This window comes from Drosophila biarmipes, chromosome 3L, assembly GCF_025231255.1.
Source record: "Drosophila biarmipes strain raj3 chromosome 3L, RU_DBia_V1.1, whole genome shotgun sequence".
NCBI lineage: Eukaryota > Metazoa > Arthropoda > Insecta > Diptera > Drosophilidae > Drosophila > Drosophila biarmipes.
Genome location: NC_066613.1, coordinates 24,249,953 through 24,269,737, shown reverse-complemented (window position 1 = coordinate 24,269,737; position 19,785 = coordinate 24,249,953). Strand labels below are relative to the sequence as shown.

General features: G+C 48.8%; 5 protein-coding genes across 8 annotated transcripts; 2 read left to right on the top strand and 3 right to left on the bottom strand.

Moving 5' to 3' along the window:
- Window positions 1-178: 178 nt before the first annotated feature.
- On the top strand, window positions 179-4,121 carry LOC108035322 (xylosyltransferase oxt). The gene is made up of 3 exons (XM_017110897.3): window positions 179-1,103; window positions 1,353-1,513; window positions 1,865-4,121. The coding sequence occupies exons 1-3, from the start codon at window positions 413-415 to the stop codon at window positions 3,641-3,643; spliced, it is 2,631 nt and encodes an 876-aa protein (XP_016966386.1). The 5' UTR covers window positions 179-412; the 3' UTR covers window positions 3,644-4,121.
- On the bottom strand, window positions 4,031-5,406 carry LOC108035323 (elongator complex protein 5). The gene is made up of 3 exons (XM_017110898.3): window positions 5,241-5,406; window positions 4,462-5,155; window positions 4,031-4,398 (listed from the first exon to the last, which is right to left on the bottom strand). Exons 1-3 carry the CDS (start codon window positions 5,287-5,289, stop codon window positions 4,305-4,307), a joined length of 837 nt encoding a protein of 278 aa, XP_016966387.1. The 5' UTR covers window positions 5,290-5,406; the 3' UTR covers window positions 4,031-4,304.
- Window positions 5,407-5,610: 204 nt separating this feature from the next.
- On the top strand, window positions 5,611-11,240 carry LOC108035396 (plasma membrane ascorbate-dependent reductase CYBRD1). 3 transcript variants are annotated; one of them, XM_017111012.3, is made up of 5 exons: window positions 5,611-5,940; window positions 7,767-8,071; window positions 9,993-10,202; window positions 10,292-10,655; window positions 10,714-11,240. In XM_017111012.3, exons 2-5 carry the CDS (start codon window positions 7,780-7,782, stop codon window positions 10,886-10,888), a joined length of 1,041 nt encoding a protein of 346 aa, XP_016966501.1. In that variant the 5' UTR covers window positions 5,611-5,940; window positions 7,767-7,779; the 3' UTR covers window positions 10,889-11,240. The 3 variants fall into 3 exon arrangements, with proteins under 3 accessions (XP_016966501.1, XP_016966500.1, XP_016966499.1); XM_017111011.3 differs by lacking the exon at window positions 7,767-8,071 and having other exon boundaries at window positions 5,614-5,940; XM_017111010.3 differs by lacking the exons at window positions 5,611-5,940; window positions 7,767-8,071 and adding an exon at window positions 6,284-6,430.
- On the bottom strand, window positions 11,232-15,474 carry LOC108035394 (adenylyl cyclase X E). 2 transcript variants are annotated; one of them, XM_017111007.3, is made up of 12 exons: window positions 15,305-15,471; window positions 15,108-15,248; window positions 14,900-15,044; window positions 14,494-14,843; window positions 14,291-14,424; window positions 13,292-14,227; window positions 12,991-13,237; window positions 12,826-12,915; window positions 12,503-12,771; window positions 12,044-12,453; window positions 11,781-11,981; window positions 11,232-11,713 (listed from the first exon to the last, which is right to left on the bottom strand). In XM_017111007.3, the coding sequence occupies exons 1-12, from the start codon at window positions 15,386-15,388 to the stop codon at window positions 11,232-11,234; spliced, it is 3,489 nt and encodes a 1,162-aa protein (XP_016966496.3). In that variant the 5' UTR covers window positions 15,389-15,471. The 2 variants fall into 2 exon arrangements, with proteins under 2 accessions (XP_016966496.3, XP_050742468.1); XM_050886511.1 differs by lacking the exon at window positions 11,232-11,713 and having other exon boundaries at window positions 11,904-11,981; window positions 12,052-12,453; window positions 15,305-15,474.
- On the bottom strand, window positions 15,420-19,747 carry LOC108035395 (adenylyl cyclase X E). Its single transcript, XM_017111009.3, has 12 exons — window positions 19,511-19,747; window positions 19,318-19,458; window positions 19,117-19,267; window positions 18,715-19,058; window positions 18,534-18,664; window positions 17,517-18,452; window positions 17,205-17,451; window positions 17,060-17,149; window positions 16,634-16,902; window positions 16,190-16,584; window positions 15,921-16,127; window positions 15,420-15,860 (listed from the first exon to the last, which is right to left on the bottom strand). The coding sequence occupies exons 1-12, from the start codon at window positions 19,589-19,591 to the stop codon at window positions 15,523-15,525; spliced, it is 3,330 nt and encodes a 1,109-aa protein (XP_016966498.1). The 5' UTR covers window positions 19,592-19,747; the 3' UTR covers window positions 15,420-15,522.
- Between the last annotated feature and the right edge of the window lie 38 nt (window positions 19,748-19,785).

Sequence of the window (19,785 nt, the reverse complement as noted above, 5' to 3'; positions counted from 1 at the left end):
ACTCTTTAATCTAAACAAATGTTAAGTTTAATAATAAGTAATTAATAATTAATTAATAAAGTAATCAATTTAATCATTGAATTAAGTTAAAGAGCAAATCACTAAATCGAGAGCACCTGCTGAACGCGCCCACTTCCACAATGTGTGTGCGGTAATTTCCACCCCTCCGCAGTGCGGTCACACTGCTCGAAACACTATTTTGCGGGGGCGAGTTTTCCGCGGAAAAATGTTATTAATTAGCCCAACGGACAAGTCCCGATGCTTCGCCCGCCAGCAGTAGCCAGCAGAACATGTCCCCGCCTCGTCGCCACAGCGAATCACGGATCACAGCCCACACGCACGCCCAGCAGCCGGAGGAGCAACAGGGTAGCAGGAGCAGGAGCCCCCGGAGATTCAGACTCCAGCACTAGCCATGGAGCAATCTGTGTCCGCCCGCTGGCTGCGACGCTATCGCGCCTTCTTCCTCATCCTGCTGCTCATCGTGGCCATCCAGCTGTTCCTGGCCTACAAATCCCTGGACATCGTGGGCGGCGGTTCGGGCTCCGGATTCGATGCGGCTGAGGCGCCCGCCAGTGCGCCCCCGCCACTGTCCCAGGAGCGAGTGCAGCCACCACCCAGGACCAAACTAACTGCCCAGCAACTGGGCTTCCAGCCGGAGTGCGACATCATCGCCCGCGAGGCCATCTCCGCCCTGCAGCGCGCCAAAACGAAAGACTGCCGGGAACATATCGCGCACATCGCGTGCGCCATCCAAGCCGGGCGCTTCTATGCTCCGCAACTGCGCAGCAGCTGCCCGGCGGGCAATCACACGGCCAACGTCTCCCTGGGCTGCTACAAGGACGAGAAGGATCGCCGCCTGCTGGCCGGCTACTACAGCAGCTCCAAGACCTCCAATTCGCCCGCCAAGTGCGTGGAGCTGTGCCTGCAGAGCGGCTACCCCTATGCGGGTGTCCAGTACGGACGCGAGTGCTTCTGCGGCTTCGATACGCCGCCGAGGGCAGCGAAGATACCCGACTCCAGCTGCAACACAAAGTGCCTGGGCAACGCCAAGGAGATCTGCGGGGGATTCTACGCCATGAACATCTACGAGACAGGCATAGCCAGTAAGTAGTGTAGGGGAACTGGCAAATAACCATAACCTACAACTTTAGTTATCTTTAGATAGATAATCTTTAGAAAAGTAATTCAAAAGATTAAACAGAGAAAACCTATATATATATATATATATATATATATATATATATATATATATATATATATATATATATATATATATATATATATATATATATATATATATATATATATATATATAATCATGGAAACCCCTTAACCCATCTCTTCCCTTGCAGAGTTCACCGCCCAGCTGGCGGCCACCACTCCTCCGCCGGGCACGAAGCGCGTGCGGATCGCATTTCTGCTGACGCTCAATGGCAGAGCGCTGCGTCAGGTGCATCGACTGCTGAAGGCGCTCTACGCGCCGGAGCACGTCTACTACATTCATGTGGACGAGGTGGGTCAACGGCCGGAACTCGGCAATTAAAGCGCGCTCAATTAATTGCGCTAATTTGCACAATTTAACACACTGGCGGCCGAAATAGTTGGCTGGATTTATTTATGGTGTCGATTACGACTAACCAGTCGACTTGCTACATCAGCAATGCCTTGATCTACGTAGTATAGTTTATATAACTAACTGCATAGTCAGCACTGCATTTAATTCTCATTGTATACTAATTGCTTGGCCCACAAGCAGAGTATTAAGATTGATTACAAAAGTGTCCACGTAGCCTTGATACTTTTTTATACTTACTTACATTTCATTTAAATATGCTAATTGATTGCGCGTTGTTTGTCCCCTTAGCGCCAGGATTACCTGTACCGGAAGCTGCTGGAGCTGGAGGCAAAGTTCCCGAACATCCGCCTGGCGCGAAAGCGCTTCTCCACCATCTGGGGAGGAGCCTCGCTGCTGACCATGTTGCTGCAGTGCATGGAGGACCTGCTGCAGTCCAACTGGCACTGGGACTTTGTGATCAATCTGAGCGAAAGCGATTTCCCGGTAAAGACGCTCGACAAGTTGGTGGACTTCCTGAGTGCCAATCCGGGGAGGAACTTTGTCAAGGGCCACGGCCGGGAGACGCAGAAGTTCATCCAGAAGCAGGGTCTGGACAAGACCTTTGTGGAGTGCGACACGCACATGTGGAGGATAGGCGATCGCAAGCTGCCGGCGGGCATCCAAGTGGACGGAGGCAGTGACTGGGTGGCGCTATCGCGACCCTTCGTGGCCTATGTCACCCACCCCAAGGAGGAGGATGAGCTGTTGCAGGCTCTGCTCAAGCTCTTTCGGCACACCCTGCTCCCGGCGGAGTCCTTCTTCCACACGGTTCTCAGGAACACGCAGCACTGCACCAGCTATGTGGACAACAACCTGCATGTGACGAACTGGAAGCGGAAACAGGGGTGCAAGTGCCAGTACAAGCACGTGGTGGATTGGTGCGGATGCAGTCCGAATGATTTTAAGCCGGAGGATTGGCCCAGGCTGCAGTCCACGGAGCAGAAATCCCTCTTCTTCGCCCGAAAGTTTGAGCCTGTGATTAACCAGGCTGTGCTGCTGCAACTGGAGGAGTGGCTCTACGGGCCGTACACCAGCGAGTACGCCAATCTGCACGGCTACTGGCAGTCGCTGTACCACCACGAGGACGTCCACGGATCGGGGGATGATTTGGCCAGGAGCATAGGGGACAGCGTGATGCGTCTATCTGCTCGGCAGGCCAAATTGGATGCCCTGGAGTTGATCGAACTCACGCACTACCTCCACCGGGATCAGTACAAGGGTTTCCTGGTGCGCTACCGAGCCAGAGGATCGTCGGGGAAACCACTGCATGTGGAGACGCGAGTGCGGCCGATGCAGCAAGGCAAGCTGGCGAGGAATGCCCGCTTCAGCAAGAGATTGCGCAACTTTGAGGTCTCCACGGACTTCGATCAAAAGGAGCAGGTGGCCCGCAACTTCGGCAAGCTCTTGGGTCCCCACAGTGACCTGCTACTGAGCTACACCCTGCAGGCCAACGCGGATTCGGGGGCAGCCTCCCACTCGTACAACCTCACCCTGCTGTGGATAGATCCGCTGGGTCGCTTGCAGGATTTCAATGAACTGCATGTCGAGGACTCCACCAGCGATGTGATAAGCCACTCGAAAACCCTGCTCAAACATCCAATCACGCCTGGGATCTGGACAGCAAAGTTGATAGGCCGCAACTCCATCTATGCGCAGCTCAAGTTCCTAATAGTCCCAATGGCCTACTACCGAGGATTTGCCTTGGAAAAATCCTCAGAAGCTGAGAAGCTAAACGCCGGCTTGTCCATGGCGCTGCCCGAGGAGTTCGAGATGCCCGTCGAGTGGCAGCAGCATCTGCAAACCGACGATGAGCAGTTTACCATGCGCGAAGAGTCCCTGGCCAAGGGGCGGATGCTGGGACAGGAGCTGCACGGTTGGATTGACGGACTGGTCGCGCAGTTCTTTCAGCTCCGCGAGAGCTGCGTGGTGGAGGCGGACACCGAGGTTTCTCTGCCGCTCTGCGGCGACGTGGCCTGGAGCTCACTGGCTCCCGATCCCAAGAGCGACGTGGACGCCCTGCTCAAATGAGCCGTTGCCATTCATCAGTTTTGTTATTAATTCTCTAGTGTAAATACTCGCCAAGATCTAGCAACCGATATGCAATTAACCATTTTTGATAGCTCATTTCCCTTCGTAATCTTTAGATTGTTGTGATAAATGTGAACTTGTAAGCGCCATCTTGACCGGATGCGGAACTCCGCCGCTCCACTTGTAATATTTTTGATTTTTTCAATAGTAGAGCATAGAGCGTTTTGAAGTATGTGTTAAGTTAGTTAGATTTGAACGAACGCCTTGTAAATACGCAACGCACTGGACACCAAAAGATCGCATTATGTACTGCGTACTGTACATAAGGTTAGCTAGACGCAATTCCTTAACTAAGTCATAAGCTAGGGCAGCAGCAGCACCACCAGATAGCAATTGAATCAGTTGTATTCACAATGTTTCTTCGATTTTTTGATTCACATATCAAGTTATCCAAAATAAATGAGCAATTCTACATGTACTAAGTGGTCGTTCAAAGATTCATTCTCGTGCTCCTCTCCGAGGTTGAACACACCCCTGTGGCGGAACGCGGACACGGAACTTTGGGGCCGGAATTCCAGGTATTTGATGTATTTAGTAGGTTAGACTTATGTAGACTTAAAGCCAAGGCTATTTGTACTGCCGTTCGCTGCTGGCGGGCAGCCTAGATGCACAGATCCTCGTCCGGATCCTCCTCGTCGAAGTCGTCGTCGGCATCGGGTGTGTATATAATGTTGCCCTCGGTCGGCTCGCTGGTGCTGGAACACAAAAAATCATACGGTCAGGTAGGGTCCTGTCTTATTTTCAGATAGTCAACCCACCGTTCGTATGGCAGGGTGAGTGCATTGCGGGCCACCACCTCGTCCTCGTCGAGCTCGATTTTGAAGGTGCTGCTGGCCGGCTCTGGGGTTTGCTCCGCCTCCGGGGAAGACTGTTTGGGTGAGGCTCCTGCGGGCTGTCCTTCGTCCAGCGGCGTCACCTGGAACTCGGTCTTGCTGATCTGGCAGGCGAAGCGCCTGTTGGTCACTCCGCCACCGGGTTTACGCGATATCAGCGATAGTTGCTTGTCCGTCTCCAGGCGAAGGACCAACTCCGCCAGGTACTCGCAGCCAGCCAGGATGTACTCCGCATGCGGATGCTGCAGGTGCTGCGGGGAGGCCCAGAGGAACACACGACGCACGTGCTCCGAACGACGCAGGCGGTTGAGGAAGCCAAAGATGAAGGCGGGCGACTGGTAGCACAGCAGGTCGGCCAGTGTGGGCAGGATGACGTTGAAACCGGCGGGCTTTCCTGCTCCTGAGCCCGGAGTGCCCGCATCCAGGTCGCCGGCCTCTCCCGCCGGCGTGTTGTTGTTGTTGTTTTGGTTGGCGCACTCCGAGAGCAGCGCCTCGAAGGTGGCCACGAGCTTGAGGCTGACGCCGGTGGGCAGGGCCTTGATGGTCTCCGTCCCCTGGCCCTGCTCGTGCAGCAGGCTGCCGATGAACTTGGGGGCAATGCGCTCCCGATTTAGCTTATCTGCGGGCAAGGCGGGCAGAACAGAGGTGAGGAGGAGCACACAAGTTGGCAGGCGCTGCTGGCGGCTTCCCCGCCGCGGACTCACCTATTACGAGGACCAGCTTTTGTTTGGTCACCAGCAGGTTGGAGAGCATTTTGCCAGCATTTATTGGGCGATTGACTTATTATTTTAAATTGTTTTAAATTGTGCTTTTTGCTGAAGCTGCCAGTGCTGTGGGGCGTTAGGGTATTTTTTGGCGCGTCAAGAGGGTCACACTGTCGCTGTGGATAAGGCCAGGGCTGGGCAACAAAAGTTTGATTGCCAAAGTTAAAATGAAATATTTTTATTTTAGGTTCAAATTAGAGACAGTCTTATATTTAAGTGTTAATTATTATTATACAAAATGATGTACAATTTGATTTTCCATTATCTGGCTTATATGCTTCGCAGTATCCAGCCCTGGTTGTCCCGCTTTTTCCAAGTGAGTAAACAGACCAAAACAAAGCGAATAAGCGGCTAAGCAGATCGAGTTACAGTTTAAAACCCTTTGAGAGTGAAAGTCTGACCTTGTCCTTGTCCTGTTAACCACAAATTAAAGATCAATGAGCCCGCCGCTTGTTAGTTAAATAACTTAACAACATGCTGACGTAGTAGAATTCGCACAGCATTCGGTTCTTTCTCTTTGTTGCCAAAATATCTCTGTGTGTCTGTGGCTCTTTTGTTCTTGTCTCTCCCACGCAGACTATTTGGAATTATTATTATATTCCAAATTAAATAGATTGGACTAGCGACTAAAATACAAACTGTAAGTTGCCCTCTTTGCTTAGCCACGTTTTAGAACTCTTAAAAATAAGTAGAACTTGGTGGCGGCTTTTCTCTAATATCCAACAAGTGGTTAGAGTGTAGTGGTGTGTGTTTGGAAGTTTGTCTGCATGTGTGTTTTTGTTTTTACCGTTCTGAGCTTCCCATGGAAAAGCTCGTGGAAATGGCATTGGAAGGGCGGAAAAGCGGGCGTGTGGGCGGGGCTTGAGGGCTTTTGGCCGCCCACGCAGCCTTTGCAGAATTTCCACGGCTTTTCCTCCATATGGAAGGCCCAGCTTCCTACATTTAAAGCAGTTAGTTCAACAAGTAAAGTAAAGTGCGTGGCAGCTGGCAGAAAATAAGGAAAATTCGTGAAAACCCCAGCGTCATCGCTTTAAAGTCAGCAATTGAGTGCCGCAGATAAGAGCAATAAGACGAGCATTATCTGAGCGGGTGAAGCATCAATAAAGTATACGCCATGCTGTTCTCGCTGGGTGAGTCGAAATGCACATACAGTCAAACTTATTGTTTAAAGAACTTTGGGTCTTTAAGGTTCTCTGAGTATAGAACTGTTCTTAAAGTAGGGAAGTTTTCGTAGATACAAACCACATAATATATAGAAAATATTACAGTTCAACTCCCCATGTATAGAAGTTTAGCTCTGTAAGAGTCTTTAAGTATGAAAGTTATGAAGTTCTTATTGAAACCAACTATAGATTCATATAATATAATACAGTCAAACTCCCTATTTAGAAAACTTTACGATTTTAAGGTTCTTAAGGTAAAATGCTGGTCTTAAAGATAGGAAGATTTCATCGATACCAACCATAAAATCAATGTACCTATATAACTTTAGCTGCTAAACGTTTATAAGTCGGAAGGTGTTCTTTAAGTCAGAGGGTTCTTATAGATAAAAATCATTTAAACGTATAATATAATATAGTTAAAATCCTCATGCCTAAAATTTAAGCTCTATAAAGTTAGTTAAGAAGGAAGCTGTTCGTAAAGTAAGTATACTATACCATTTATATAAAGGTTCTCTTATGGGTTTTCTTTTTATTATTAATACGTAGTTGTTTCTTAATGTAAATGTATTTAAAAAAATTAATTTGATATGTTATTAATAATGTTGATAAATGTATCTATTAGATATTAATATATATATAGAAAACTTTAACAGTATTGGGGATACCAGGAAACCAACAAGCAAGTTTACTTCTAAAGTTCACTATTAATGTGAAATATATACTTTTGGCACTTAAAAATCCTTAGGGGCTTATAAAATCACCTCCCCTCTGGCGAAAAAACAGTTCTTCCCAGAGAATTTGAACTGCACCACCGCATTACTATGCCGAGAACATTAAAGTCAAAGTCGCAATTGAAATGCCGCTCAGTGGCCATAGTTTGAATAGACAGAGGAATGCAAAGTGCACCCCCTTCCCGGCCAGAAACGAGCCACCTGGTGCGGCATACTAACCAGCATTCGCTGGCACCCAACCGAAATCGAATCCGCATCAGAAAACCAAGCAAATTATCCCCACCGAAGTGAGCAGCAGTCGCCGGAGAAATCGCATGCGAGAGACTCCGCCGAGAGGTGCGAGAAAAGCTCTTTTCCTATGAGCCGTCGCCGGGCGGCGGCTGGAAAACTTTAAATTCAGTTGCGCATTGCACGCCAAAGTGTTCGGTTGCCCTGGCCCCAGAGTGTGTGTGTCGTGTTAACCAGTGTAGTTAGTAGCTAGTAGCTAGTGTACCTGAAGTGTGTTGTGTTTGGGGGCAATTAACGCTGGCCACTGTTGCATGTGAACCCTTGGTGACCTATTGATTAATCAGTGCCCAGGACGCCATGTCGAAGGACGCGGACGTGGAGCAGGCTGTCAAGCCGGAGGCGGGTGCCGTCCAGGTGGAGCCGGCGATCCCCGAGGAGCCGCCACAGGCGACCGCCCCCACGACGGTGTCCACGACAACCACTGTGATCGCGGTGACGAATGGGGACAAGCCCCTGGAAGTGACGCCTCCGCCAGGAGCAACTGCAGCGAGCGCCGCACCTGCAGCAGCAGAGCAACCGGCCACCACCATTGCTGGCATTGAATTGGCCACTCCAACGATGGCGGCAATGCCATCGCCATCGTCAACAGGTAGACAGCGAACGCGAGTGCGAACGGCATTGGTTTTTGGCTGGCAGTTTGATTAGTGCCAAGTGAAGCCCACTAGTCGAGTGTTTAATATTAGTAAAAGTTAAAGCCTAATGGCAAAACGCATCGAAAGAGAGACTGCACTCCGTGCACTCGCCGCATTTCCCCGCCCGCCTTTCACCCATACCCATCACGAACTGGCTGAATTTCACTTTGCTTTTCCAGACTCTTGTTTATTTCACTTTTGCCGAGTCGCGTCGAGTCGAATTTGTACGCTTTTCCAAAGTCGTCATCTTTCTGGCCGGGTTTTTCACTTTCGTTGCCTCTATGTAGATTGCTCAAATTTCAAATTTTGCGCACGATCTGCTGCCACGCTTTGATGATTTTAGCGTCTTCGGCACGCCCACTTAACCCTAATAATTAACAATCATAAACACAATTAATGTGCCAATTAATATCCAGCCAGTACCCCGAAATGGGGCACTTCGCAGCGAACGCGTGGTCGATTTGCCACCCTTTACAATTGCGATTGCCAGCTACAAGTGTCTCCGGCCCACTTATCAGCCCATTTACAAGCTCGCTCTTGGCCTGGCTGAAACGAAAACATCATTTGCATACCAAACTTCGATTAGGCCCCAGGCGAGGGCATCTGCACTGAAGGGTTTACGAGCAAAAGTGCAGTGGAATAAGTCGGTTCCTATGAATATTCAGGTATTGGGGATGTTTTTCTCACTCTTGGTGAATTAAGCTATATTATGAAGATATTAGACTGGAATTTAAAACCTACTTTTAGTTTATCATAAGGTTTGTTGCTTAAGGTAGCAGTTATCATGATACTTTATCAGGGTTCTTTTATTTCTGAAACAAAAATAGGGAGAAAACGGACCTTATATCATAGGGTATAAGACTTAAGGTATCAGTTATCATGATACTATGTAAGGGTTCTTTATTTAATGGACCACATTGAAGGAAAAAACATGTTCTCTTTAGTATTTTTTAAAAGTATTCATACAATATGATCCATATATTAACACTGACCATCTGGAACTGCTAAATATTGAATTCTAGCACCTCCTCTATCATATTCAAATATTCCATACAATAGATGATGCTTCGCTTGGAAACATTCTTGCTAAGATATTACTATAATTATTAGCCACTTTCACTTCCCGAACTTGTAGCAGAATGAAACGAATTTCAATCTATTTAATGTGCCATGCTGCAGCACCGAGCGAGAGGTACATGTGCGATGCTATTTAAAGCGATTTAATATCAGATGGCCAGACTATCTCGCGAACAGACTGATAACATATTTGCGCCTGCCCCAGAGATAAAGTGGGGAAATTCTGCGCCCAAATGCTGGCCGAACAAACTCAAATGTTTACCCATAAATTAGCCAAATTAGGCCTAATGAGTGGCCGATGAAGGGGTGTGTGGGTGTGTCCGAATCCGAAGGCTTGGGAGCAGAGCTCTACCATAAATTTCCACCCAGGCGATATGATGAGATCTTGTTTATGCCTGGGTATCAAGTTCAGATGGCTGGCGACAAAGGCACTGTTTGTTTTCCCAACGAGTGCAGCTGCCATTAATCCGGATCAGATGTACGGGAGGCTATAGAAATGGGTTCAGGAAAGCTTACATAGTCCGTAAACTTCTGGTCGCATGTTATCAGCAGTGGTTTGGCGGCTATTTTAATCTCTGACCGCAGACGACAGGTGGAAAACTGTAATTGAATGAGGTTTACGTTGCCATAAACCATGGGTACCGGTATGGGATATATATATAAGAGTGCTTGAGATGCCCCACCCCAAAATCATAACCCTTGAATGAGTTCCGCGATTAGATCGCCACAAAATGCGTGCTATGCGTAATGGGTTCTATTTATACCTCATCTTAACCCACAAAATTTAATGGGATCTTTCAGGCAGTGGCAAGGCCAACATGGATCCGGCGCTGATCAACTTTAAGGTGCTCTATGTGCTGACCCAGCTGTGCGGCCTGACGATGATCGTCCTGGTGGGCACCTGGATTGGCCAGCACTTTGGCGGTCTCGGGGGAACCGCCAATCCCGGCCTGGAGTTCAACTGGCATCCGCTGTTCATGACCATAGGTTTCATCTACCTATACGGCAATTGTGAGTATATTTTCGCAGCGGAAGAGGTGCAACTCCACTGCACTCCACTCCCAGTATTTTAATCTTGAAATGCTAATTCCAACCCACAGCCATTCTGATCTACCGTGGCTTCCGCACCACTCGCAAGAAGACTCTGAAGCTCACCCACGCCGGCATCCACATGGCCGCCTTTATTCTGACGGTGATTGCGCTGAAGACAGTCTTCGATTCCCACAACTTGCCCACTCCACCGATACCCAACATGTACTCCCTGCACTCGTGGCTGGGTCTTTCGGCGGTGATCATCTTCTCGCTGCAGTATGTGGCCGGATTTGTGGCCTTCCTGGCACCCGGTCTAAGGGAGAACTACAGGATCGCCATGATGCCGCTGCACATCTACTTCGGTCTCTTTGGCTTTGTGCTGGCCATTGCGAGTGCCCTGATGGGCATCACCGAGAAGGCCATCTTCGCCATGTGAGTATGGATTGGGCATACAAATATCATTTGACTTAACCATACCTCCTTTTCCCAGCAAAAGTCCGGCGTATTCCACTCTGCCACCGGCTGGTGTGCTGGCCAACGTGATCGGAGTGCTGTATGTGGTGTTTGGAGCCCTCGTTGTCTACCTGGCCACTGAGCCCGCCTACAAGCGAAAGCCCATTCCCGAGGACACGGCCCTGCTTAACTCCAGTTCTGCCAACGAATAAGGACTCTATCAATGCCCCCAAACACCAGCTGCAACGCTTAAGATCGAAACTGTGCACAAAACCAAACGAAACCGTAACCTGATCTTAAAGAGGGTGCTTTGTTGATGATGGAAGAGGTGAAGATGGATACGGAGAAGCGTGTATTATCTGTAGCAAGTACATAACTTAACGACTATGTGCAATTCGGAGTTATCCACATACGTATACTTGGATCACCAGTTGTGCTAGGAGATTTCAGCGAGTGCTCAAATCGTAACGTATTTAACCTCATGCAGAACATTTGCTTTGATCTGTACGAAACATCTATCTATGTGTGTTATATATGCTTAAATAAATATGTATATTAATACAAGTCTCCGTTGACGAGGATACTGCCAGCCTTCTGGCGCTCCTCCAGCTCATCCTCGTCCTCGTCCTCCACCTGCTGATCCTCATCTTCCTGCTCGCCACCAGCTTCCTCCTCCCCTGAGGTGGAGGACTTGGTAGGATCGTAGCTCGGTTCGAACGGCAGATGATCGATGATCATGCTCTTCGAACTCTTCATGCTCATGCTGGCTTGGTCGTGATCCTGGAAAGTGAGATTCGGTTCTATGACCACCAGGTAGGTGGGCACTTTGCCCACTCCCTTTACCTCCGTATGAGCCCGGTAATTGCAGCGGATGTTGAACTGCCGCAGCACCTTGGCCGTGTGCCGGGTCACCTGGATGTTGTCCAGCAGACCGGTGGAGGTCATCCGAGAGGCCATATTGACGGTGTGGCCCCAGATGTCGTAGTGGGGCTTTGCGAGACCCACAACGCCGGCCATTACGGGGCCATGGGAGATGCCTTACCAAGGATGGGTTTTGGTTAGGAATGGAGTGATAATGAGACAGAGGGACTGGAGGACACTCACCGATCTTGAGGCTGCCCGACTGAAAGGAGTCGTACTCTGAAAACACATAGTTGTACCGCAGATCGTACATGATGCGCAGCAAATCCAAGGCGAATTCGGTCATCACCAGGACGGCGGCATCTTGAACTAAAGTTATCGGCTGGCTGGCCGTCTCGCCACTCATCTCATCGTCCTCGGTACTACCAAAATGCACAGTCAGCACTGCGGATAGGGGATCATTAATGCTATATCTAAGATAAAATATGTTTAAGTAAGATAGCCACCACTAGACCTGCGCCTCGCCTCCGAGTCTGCTTCGGGTCGCTTGACTGGGATGTCAATCGAGAAGTCGGCGTAGTGGTCCGCCTCGAGACCGCAGGCTGCCATGTATGTCCAACCCATGACCTTGATCTTCTCGATCTTGTACCTCATCTGGTAGTTGACCAGAAGGTCATCGAAGCAGCAGATGATCTCGTGCAGAATACGCAGACCCGCCGTGTCCGCATTGAAGTTCTCGATGGAGGCGAACATCACGGCCACCTTGGAGAAGGTCTCGGAGTAGAGCTGATCATTGGGTCGGCGCACCTTGTACACCTCGGCCACGTGGGAAGGCAGGATGTTGGCCATAATGATCTTGATGGAGCGCAACTTGTCATCGGTCTGTTTGTGGGTCTCCTCGTAACACACTCGCATGCTGAAAGGGATGCCTTAGAAGGGATTCCACTAGATCTCCTCTCACCCACAAATAGGAAGCCTTCTTGAGATAGTTGATGTGACGCTCTCGCAATACTAGAATAATGAAGAAGGCCACCAGGTACCAGGTGTGGGCGTAGTCCGCTTTCAGGTTCAGATCAGTAGTCTCCGAGCGCTCGAAGGCGAATCCATAGTACAGGTGGATGGTGCCCAGATGGAGCCCCAGGATGAGAAGACCGACGGTCATCTTGATTAAAAGCGGGCAACCCAGGATGATAAATAACAGACTAAGCACAATGACCACTGAATAAGTCACCGTCTAAAGGAATAAGAGTTCAGTAAAATAGAGTACAATATGTGTATCCAATCCTACCCAGGGTCCAAAGCATTCGGCATAGGACTTTTCGTTGTGCAGGTGGGCATCAATAATACCCAGCTCTAACTTGGCCACATCACAGGAAAACTAAATCATATCATATAAATATATATCAAACTATATAATATCATATCATATTTAGGATATATAGGAAATACCCACCACTGCCAGCGAGGACATGACGTAGAGAAGCAGCAGTACTAGAACGGTCAATGGAACCCTTACGAACAGGGAATCCTCTATGCGCTCCGAGATCCTGAGGAGCCAGCGGCTTAAGAAAAATGAGGGCTGCGACATGGGCGTAAGTCTTTTGCATTGCCGCCTCAGTTTCTTAAAAACAGCAAGGAAACATAGGATCAGCAGTAGGAGAAGTATTCCAAGCATGACATAGAGGTCGAAATAGTTCGCACTAAGGCTCAAAAGAAAGTCATTTCTTTTAAACCCATTTTGGGGAACTACTTACTTTTCGATCCAGTTGATGGTTAGTATAGCCAGTCCGGCGCAGAACATTACAAGCAGGGTGTACTTCATCATCAGATCGGGCTGGTTGTGGAAAGCCCACTCGGTCTTCCAGCGACGGAATACGCCCGGGATGAGGTGGATCCTCTTATTGAACATGTACTCCTCGCTGGCGGCCTTCTGCTTGCTGGACCTGTTCCGCTTGCAGTAGAGGAAACAGTTGCCCACCGTCATTTGCTCCACCTCCTTCATCATCTCGCGCTGCGCCTTGATCTGGATCTCCTCGTAGGATCCGGTGTAGCTGAAGCGATATGATGATACGGAGGCGTTGCTGTAGTCATTGTCCAGCTCGCCAGGTTCCACTGTATCGGGCAGTCGGCTGCTGACCAGATAGGTGCGGATTCCAGCTTTCTGCAGGATGGGATCATTCCTAGCCTTCTCGGTTCCATCCATGTAAACATAGTGCTCGTCCAGCATGCTTAGTGTCCGTTGGGAGACGTGCACCAGTCCCGGCATACCGGTAGTCTCCAGGTGATTGGTGATGTCCACGTCCTTGGACCAGGTATCGAACTGCCACTTGGTGTGCCCAATGATGCCCGCGAATACCTCTCCCGAGTGCACCCCGATCCGCAGATTGATGGCCAGGCTACGCCTGCCGCTAATGTCCTGGGTGATTTGGATCATCTCCAAGGCCTGATCCACGCAGCAGGAGGCGTGGGCGGGAAAGTAGTTGGGGATGCCCGCCACACAGTTGTAGGCATCTCCCAGGAACTTAATCCGCATCGCCCTGTTGCGGTTCGCAGCCAAGTCAAAGTTAACAAAAAGGTCGTGCAGGATCTCCACGAGCTGCGGTGCCTCCAGGGTAGTAGTCAAATGCGTGTAGTTGACCATGTCAGCCACTAAAATGGTAACCTCTGGGTAGGGCTCCAAGAAGAGTTTTCTATATGATAGGGGTTTTTCATAACTCAGTTTATAGTAATATTTATAAATCACATAAACGAACCTTGAAGTAGACATGAGGGGAGCGATACTCTTATCCTGATCTTCGATACGGTTGCAGATTTCCTCCTGCAGAGTACGAACCATTCTGCGAGGAAGGATCGACTCCAACAGAGCCTTTTCCTTTTTCATTACAGTCTAGGAAATTATTTTTTGCTCCGTAAATTTCTTTTTGTGTCTTCGAATAAATATACTTTCTGAACTCACCTTATAGACAATGTTTTGGTAAACCAACTGGTAGCGACTCAGTATCGAACGTCTAAGACCGTAGTCCCGAAGAACAGTAAAAAACGAAAATATTAAGTTAAGAATAAACAGGTATATAGCATAGGAGACGAGCAGGGCAAACGAAACTTGATCGTTGCGGTACTGCATGTAGAAAACGAAGCAGAAGTAAGCCAAGGAAACCAAAAAACCCAGGACGTATGCCGAGTAGACCTTAAAGAAGGCAATGGGTAGAGCCATGTAGATACAGAGCAGCACCACGTGATCATAGTTGGGCACTATGGGATAGGCTGCCCCGCGGTGGAGGGCTCCCAGGAGGTCCGAAAAAATGTCTGCGAAGGAATAACTTTAAGGATTAGCTAGAAGCTGGGTTAAGTGAGGTGCCCACCCATAAATGTTAGAAAAGAAGCCATTAACCAAGAGATGACCTTATGCATCGTGGAGGAAACGTCATCCTGCATGCTGCCTATCATAATAAAGGGAGTGAATACCATTACCACAAAGTAGGGAAGCAATGACACCAGTACAACGTCCTGAAGTAAAGAAAAAAAGTTTGTTTTTTTAAGGCGAAGAGCTATAAAGAGAGGTACACCAACCCTGGCTAACGAGAGTATCAGAATAATGTGGATGATCATCAGCAGTTCAATGTGCCACATTATTCGCCCCACATTCGATATCATTGCCATCTCCCGAAGACGAGAACACGCCGTCTCCAAGCGGAGAACTCGACACTTCTTCTGGACTTGCAGAAATGTTAGGATGTGAGAGGTGAGCTCAAGCAGGGATTATTTACTTTCAAGTGCCGCCATTCCAATCCCTTAATGGTGCTTAGAGAGCGGTAGGCCACCACGTCCTCTTGGTAATACGGGGAACTCATTTTGAGGCAGGTTATAGAATTCACAGATATATCAGTAGCTAGTTACTATTTTATTTGATTAAGCTGACACTCTGACTTATGAAGCAGGGCAAATTAATACTCAAAACGTGTTGCCTCTCAGATCAATAAAATGATTACTTATTATTTCTTTCATCCATCCATTCCAGGGATATTAGGCTTGACTTGCTCTTCGAATCATCGCTTTTGCGGTGGTTCTGGAACTGTAGATTCTGGTCCAGGTCCACAAGGTATGTGGGAACTTCGCCCACGCCCTTCACAAACGTCTGCCCCCGATAATTGCACCGGATGTTGAAGTCCTTCAGGATGTTGGAGGTGCTCTGGGTCACGTGGATGCCATCCAGCACTCCCGTGGAGCACATTCGGGAGGCCATGTTGACGGTGTGACCCCAGATGTCGTAGTGCGGTTTCGAGAGTCCCACAACGCCGGCCATCACGGGACCATGGGCAATGCCTGAAGTGCAGAAGATATCGGAAAGTCAATTTGGAATATACAAATGCGTGAAACCCATACCTATCTTCAGGCGGCCGGTCAATATGGAGTCCTTCTCGAAGAGCACACCCTTGGACCGAATCTCCTGCATGACCCTCAGCAGATTCAAAGCGAATTCAGTCATGACCAGGACTGTTTTATCGGCCTGGTTCACGGATGCCAGGGAAGTGTTCCAGGGGGTGCTACTCTCATCATCATCCTCTTCCATAGGGGCAAAGCGAACGGAAGCTAAGGATGACACAAGGAAATTCTCAAATTAAAAGTCCTACAAATAAAGAGATTACTCTTACCGGATTTTTGCGCATCCCAATCGGTTGAGACTGGAACGTTTATCGAGAAGTCATCGTAATGATCTACGTCCAGGCCACAGGCAACAAAGTAGGTCCAGCCCATCACCTTGATCTTCTCGATCTTGTACCTGGCCTGGTAGTTCATCAGAAGGTCATCGAAGTAGCAGATAATCTCGTGAAGAGCCCGAAGTCCGAACCTATCCGCCTGGTGGTTCTCGATGGTGGCGAACATCACCGCCACCTGGGGGAAGTTCTCGTAATACAGCTGATCGCTTCGCCGTCGAGTCTTGAACACCTCAGCCACATGGGAGGGCAGGATGTTGGCCATGATGATCTTAATGGAGCGTGTTTTTACCTTGGTCTCCTGGTGCCTCTTCTCGAAACATATGCCCATGCTGGGAGTGGTGTTACACTTCATATTTTAACTAGTATTCACCTACTTACAAGTAGGACGCCTTCTGGATGTAGTTCATGTAGCCTTCGCGCACCAACACCACGATGTAGAAGGCCACCAGGTACCAGGTGTGGGCCAAGCTCGCTCCCACGCCCACATTGGTGGTCTCCGCCCTCTCAAAAGCGAATCCGTAGTAGGCGTTGACTGTGACCACGTGGCAGGCGAGAATGGCGAGACCCACTAGCAACTTGATGACCACGGGAAAGCCAACGATGACAAACAACAGACTGAGCACAATGATCACTGCATAAGTCACTGCCTACGGGGATGGGGTGAACGTTATTACAAAAATTTAATTTCCTGAATGATTCGCTGTTTTTTATGTTAGGTGAATGAGTTTAGTTATACGGATTATGGGTACATTAAAGTAGTCTAATGGCGTCAAAAAGAGACTCCGCTTTTCTAAAGATACCTACCCAGGGCAGGAAGCAAAACAGCTTGGGCGTAAAGTTGTGCAGCTCCGAGTCTATAATCTCCAGCTCCAGTCTGGCCACATCACAAGAAAACTAACTTCATTAAATCAGTAACTAAAGAAAGTTAAGGTGTACAATGACTACCCACCACTGCCTCCGAGGACATGGAATACAGGATGGATAGCACGGCGATGGCCAGAGGAACCCGGACGAATATGGATTGCTCGATGAGATCGGAGAGCTTAAACAGCCAGCGACTCAGGAAGAAGGAGGGCCTTGTCAAGGGAGTGAGTCGGCGACCTCTTAGCCAGAGCTTCTTATAGACCGCCACCACAAGGGCCAACAGTATGAGGAGAAACATACAAAACAGTATGGTGTAGTTATAGTCATCAATCCTGGGGAGCGAATCCAGAAATATTAACCTCAATATCCAGTCGTTTAGACTGGAATACAGACTCACTGTTCGATTAGATCCATGGATATGATCGTGAACCCAGCGAGGACCACCATCACCAGGCTGTACTTCATCAAAAGATCCGGTTGCTTGTTGAAGGCCCACTCCGTCCTCCAGTTGCGAAACGTGGTGAAGGGGTAGAAGGACTCCAGATTGAACCGGTACTCCTCGTTAATGTTCTGCTTGCTTTTGGCATCCTTAGTTCTAAACCTGCACGACTGCACTCGATTCACTGGCATGTGCTCCACCTCGAGGATCATCTCCCGCTGGGCCCTGATCTGCATGTCCTCGTAATCCTCCCTGAAATTGAGATTATAGTCATCGCTCAGCGAGAAGTTGTCGTCCTCGAAATCATCGGACTCTTGGTAGTCAGGCAGACGACTTCTGATCAGGTAGGTACTCAGGTTGGCGTGTTGCAGGAGAGGATCGTTTTTGGCCGAATCCGTGCCCTCCTCGTAAACATAGTGGTTGTCCAGCAAGGTCAGTGTCCGGCTGGAAATGTGCACCATTCCCGGCAGCCCAAACATCTCCAGCCGAACGGCAATGTTCACATCCTCCGACCAGATGTCGAACTGCCACTTGGTGTGCCCAATGATACCCGCCAGTATCTCCCCAGAGTGCACCCCGATCCTAAGTTCAATCTTCCGACTGCGACGCTTACTCACCTCCCGGCTTATGTCAATCATGTCCAGAGCCTGGTTCACACAGGCGTTGGCATGGGCGGGGAAGTAGTTGGGAATCCCAGTGACGCAGGTGTAGGAATCCCCCAGGAACTTGATGCGTGTCGCCCTGTTCCGATTAGCAGCCAGGTCAAAGCTGACGAACAGCTCGTGCAGGATGGACACCAGTTCGGGCACTTCCATTGTGGTGGTCAGGAGCGTAAAGTTGACCATGTCCGCCTCCAGAATAGACACCTCCGAGTGCGGTTCCGCGAACAAATGGCTATGGAAAATAGGCTACTGTCTATTATCCCATTTGGAGACGGCGCTTTCCAATCCCTGCCGCCACACGCACAGTACTCACCGAGTTCTTGAGAAGGGGATTACACCATTTGGATCATCCTCGATGTGGCTGGCGATGGCATCTTGCAAGGCGAGGGCCAGCATGAGAGGCATAATGGAGTCCAGCAAGGCTTTTTCCTTTTTCATGGCCATCTGAAGAAACGTTTAGGATAACCATTCAAAGCAAAGTGTGCTGAACCCACCTGGTATATAATGTTCTGTTGAACCAACTGATAGCGGCTAAGTACCCCATGCCTCATGTAGTACTCCCTGAAGCCCGCGTAGAACATGCCGATCAGGTTGAGGAAGAGGATATACGCCGCATAAATGGTCAGCTCATAAATTTTGTAATCTTGAGCATTTGCCTTCGTCTCCATCCACACCACATAGGCAAAGTTCGCCAGCGAAACGGCCAGGCCCAGAAGGTAAACTCTCCCGTTTTCCACAAAGGCAATGGGAAACATCAGGTAAATCATAACAATCACCACATGATCGTAGCTTGGAACCAGCGAATGTGAGGTGAAATAGCAAAGGGGCAGTATCAAGTCTGGGGGATAAGGTGTGAGGTATATACATATAGAGACACCCTATATTGGATCACAAACCCATTAAAGTTAGCAGGAGGGCCAGCAGACAGCTGGTCAAAACGGCTATACGATCGTGGTGCTCGGCATTGGGCTCGCTGCTGGCCATCAAAATGGGAGGGGTGAGCAGCATCACCGCGAAATAGGGGAGAACGGTGATCAGATCGATGTCCTGCAAGGAATCTCTTAGGAAAGTCACTTTTTCTGGGGAGTGCAGCCCACCTGGACCACGCTGAACAGCAGAATCACGTGAATAAGCATCAGTACTTCAATGATAATTAAAACCTGGCTCGCAAGGGCCACTGAAATCAAGAGGCGGTGACGGTGGTAAATGCCCTCCAGTCGTAGTTCGCGACACTTGTACTGAAAATATTATTAAGAGATAAAAGCATCCTGAATAAAATAATTAATATACGCGCAGTAGTTTCCACTCCAAGCCCGGCATGTTGCCCAGCGAAAGATAGTCCACGTCATTTTCACTGTAACCTGGATCCATTTCAAAAGTGTTTATCAAAGAAGTTCAATTTTATTGACTTCAGCACAAATTTTAGACATAAAAGTAAAAGATTTTCTTAAAACCATAGATCACCTTAAAGTATTCTCCTTTTTTTTGTATATTCTTCAAAAAGATTTGAGCTTGGAAATCAATCAAATGTAGCTTACTTTTGGGCTTGCTTTGCTTTCAACTTG

Excerpts from the sequence above, each read along its gene's own strand:
- LOC108035322 (XM_017110897.3), top strand. The coding sequence starts at position 413 with ATGGAGCAATCTGTGTCCGCCCGCTGGCTGCGACGCTATCGCGCCTTC. Across the intron at positions 1,104-1,352 it reads CTACGAGACAGGCATAGCCA|AGTTCACCGCCCAGCTGGCG; the intron begins GTAAGTAGTGTA and ends CTTCCCTTGCAG. Across the intron at positions 1,514-1,864 it reads ACTACATTCATGTGGACGAG|CGCCAGGATTACCTGTACCG; the intron begins GTGGGTCAACGG and ends TTGTCCCCTTAG.
- LOC108035323 (XM_017110898.3), bottom strand. The coding sequence starts at position 5,289 with ATGCTCTCCAACCTGCTGGTGACCAAACAAAAGCTGGTCCTCGTAATA. Across the intron at positions 5,156-5,240 it reads AAAGCTGGTCCTCGTAATAG|ATAAGCTAAATCGGGAGCGC; the intron begins GTGAGTCCGCGG and ends CCTTGCCCGCAG. Across the intron at positions 4,399-4,461 it reads CTCACCCTGCCATACGAACG|CACCAGCGAGCCGACCGAGG; the intron begins GTGGGTTGACTA and ends TTTGTGTTCCAG.
- LOC108035396 (XM_017111012.3), top strand. The coding sequence starts at position 7,780 with ATGTCGAAGGACGCGGACGTGGAGCAGGCTGTCAAGCCGGAGGCGGGT. Across the intron at positions 8,072-9,992 it reads GCCATCGCCATCGTCAACAG|GCAGTGGCAAGGCCAACATG; the intron begins GTAGACAGCGAA and ends GGGATCTTTCAG. Across the intron at positions 10,203-10,291 it reads CATCTACCTATACGGCAATT|CCATTCTGATCTACCGTGGC; the intron begins GTGAGTATATTT and ends TCCAACCCACAG.
- LOC108035394 (XM_017111007.3), bottom strand. The coding sequence starts at position 15,388 with ATGAGTTCCCCGTATTACCAAGAGGACGTGGTGGCCTACCGCTCTCTA. Across the intron at positions 13,238-13,291 it reads ACCATCAACTGGATCGAAAA|TGCGAACTATTTCGACCTCT; the intron begins GTAAGTAGTTCC and ends TTTGAGCCTTAG. Across the intron at positions 11,714-11,780 it reads GTCGGGCAGCCTCAAGATCG|GCATCTCCCATGGCCCCGTA; the intron begins GTGAGTGTCCTC and ends ATCCTTGGTAAG.
- LOC108035395 (XM_017111009.3), bottom strand. The coding sequence starts at position 19,591 with ATGGATCCAGGTTACAGTGAAAATGACGTGGACTATCTTTCGCTGGGC. Across the intron at positions 18,665-18,714 it reads AACAGAACATTATATACCAG|ATGGCCATGAAAAAGGAAAA; the intron begins GTGGGTTCAGCA and ends ACGTTTCTTCAG. Across the intron at positions 16,128-16,189 it reads TTGGGATGCGCAAAAATCCG|CTTCCGTTCGCTTTGCCCCT; the intron begins GTAAGAGTAATC and ends TGTCATCCTTAG.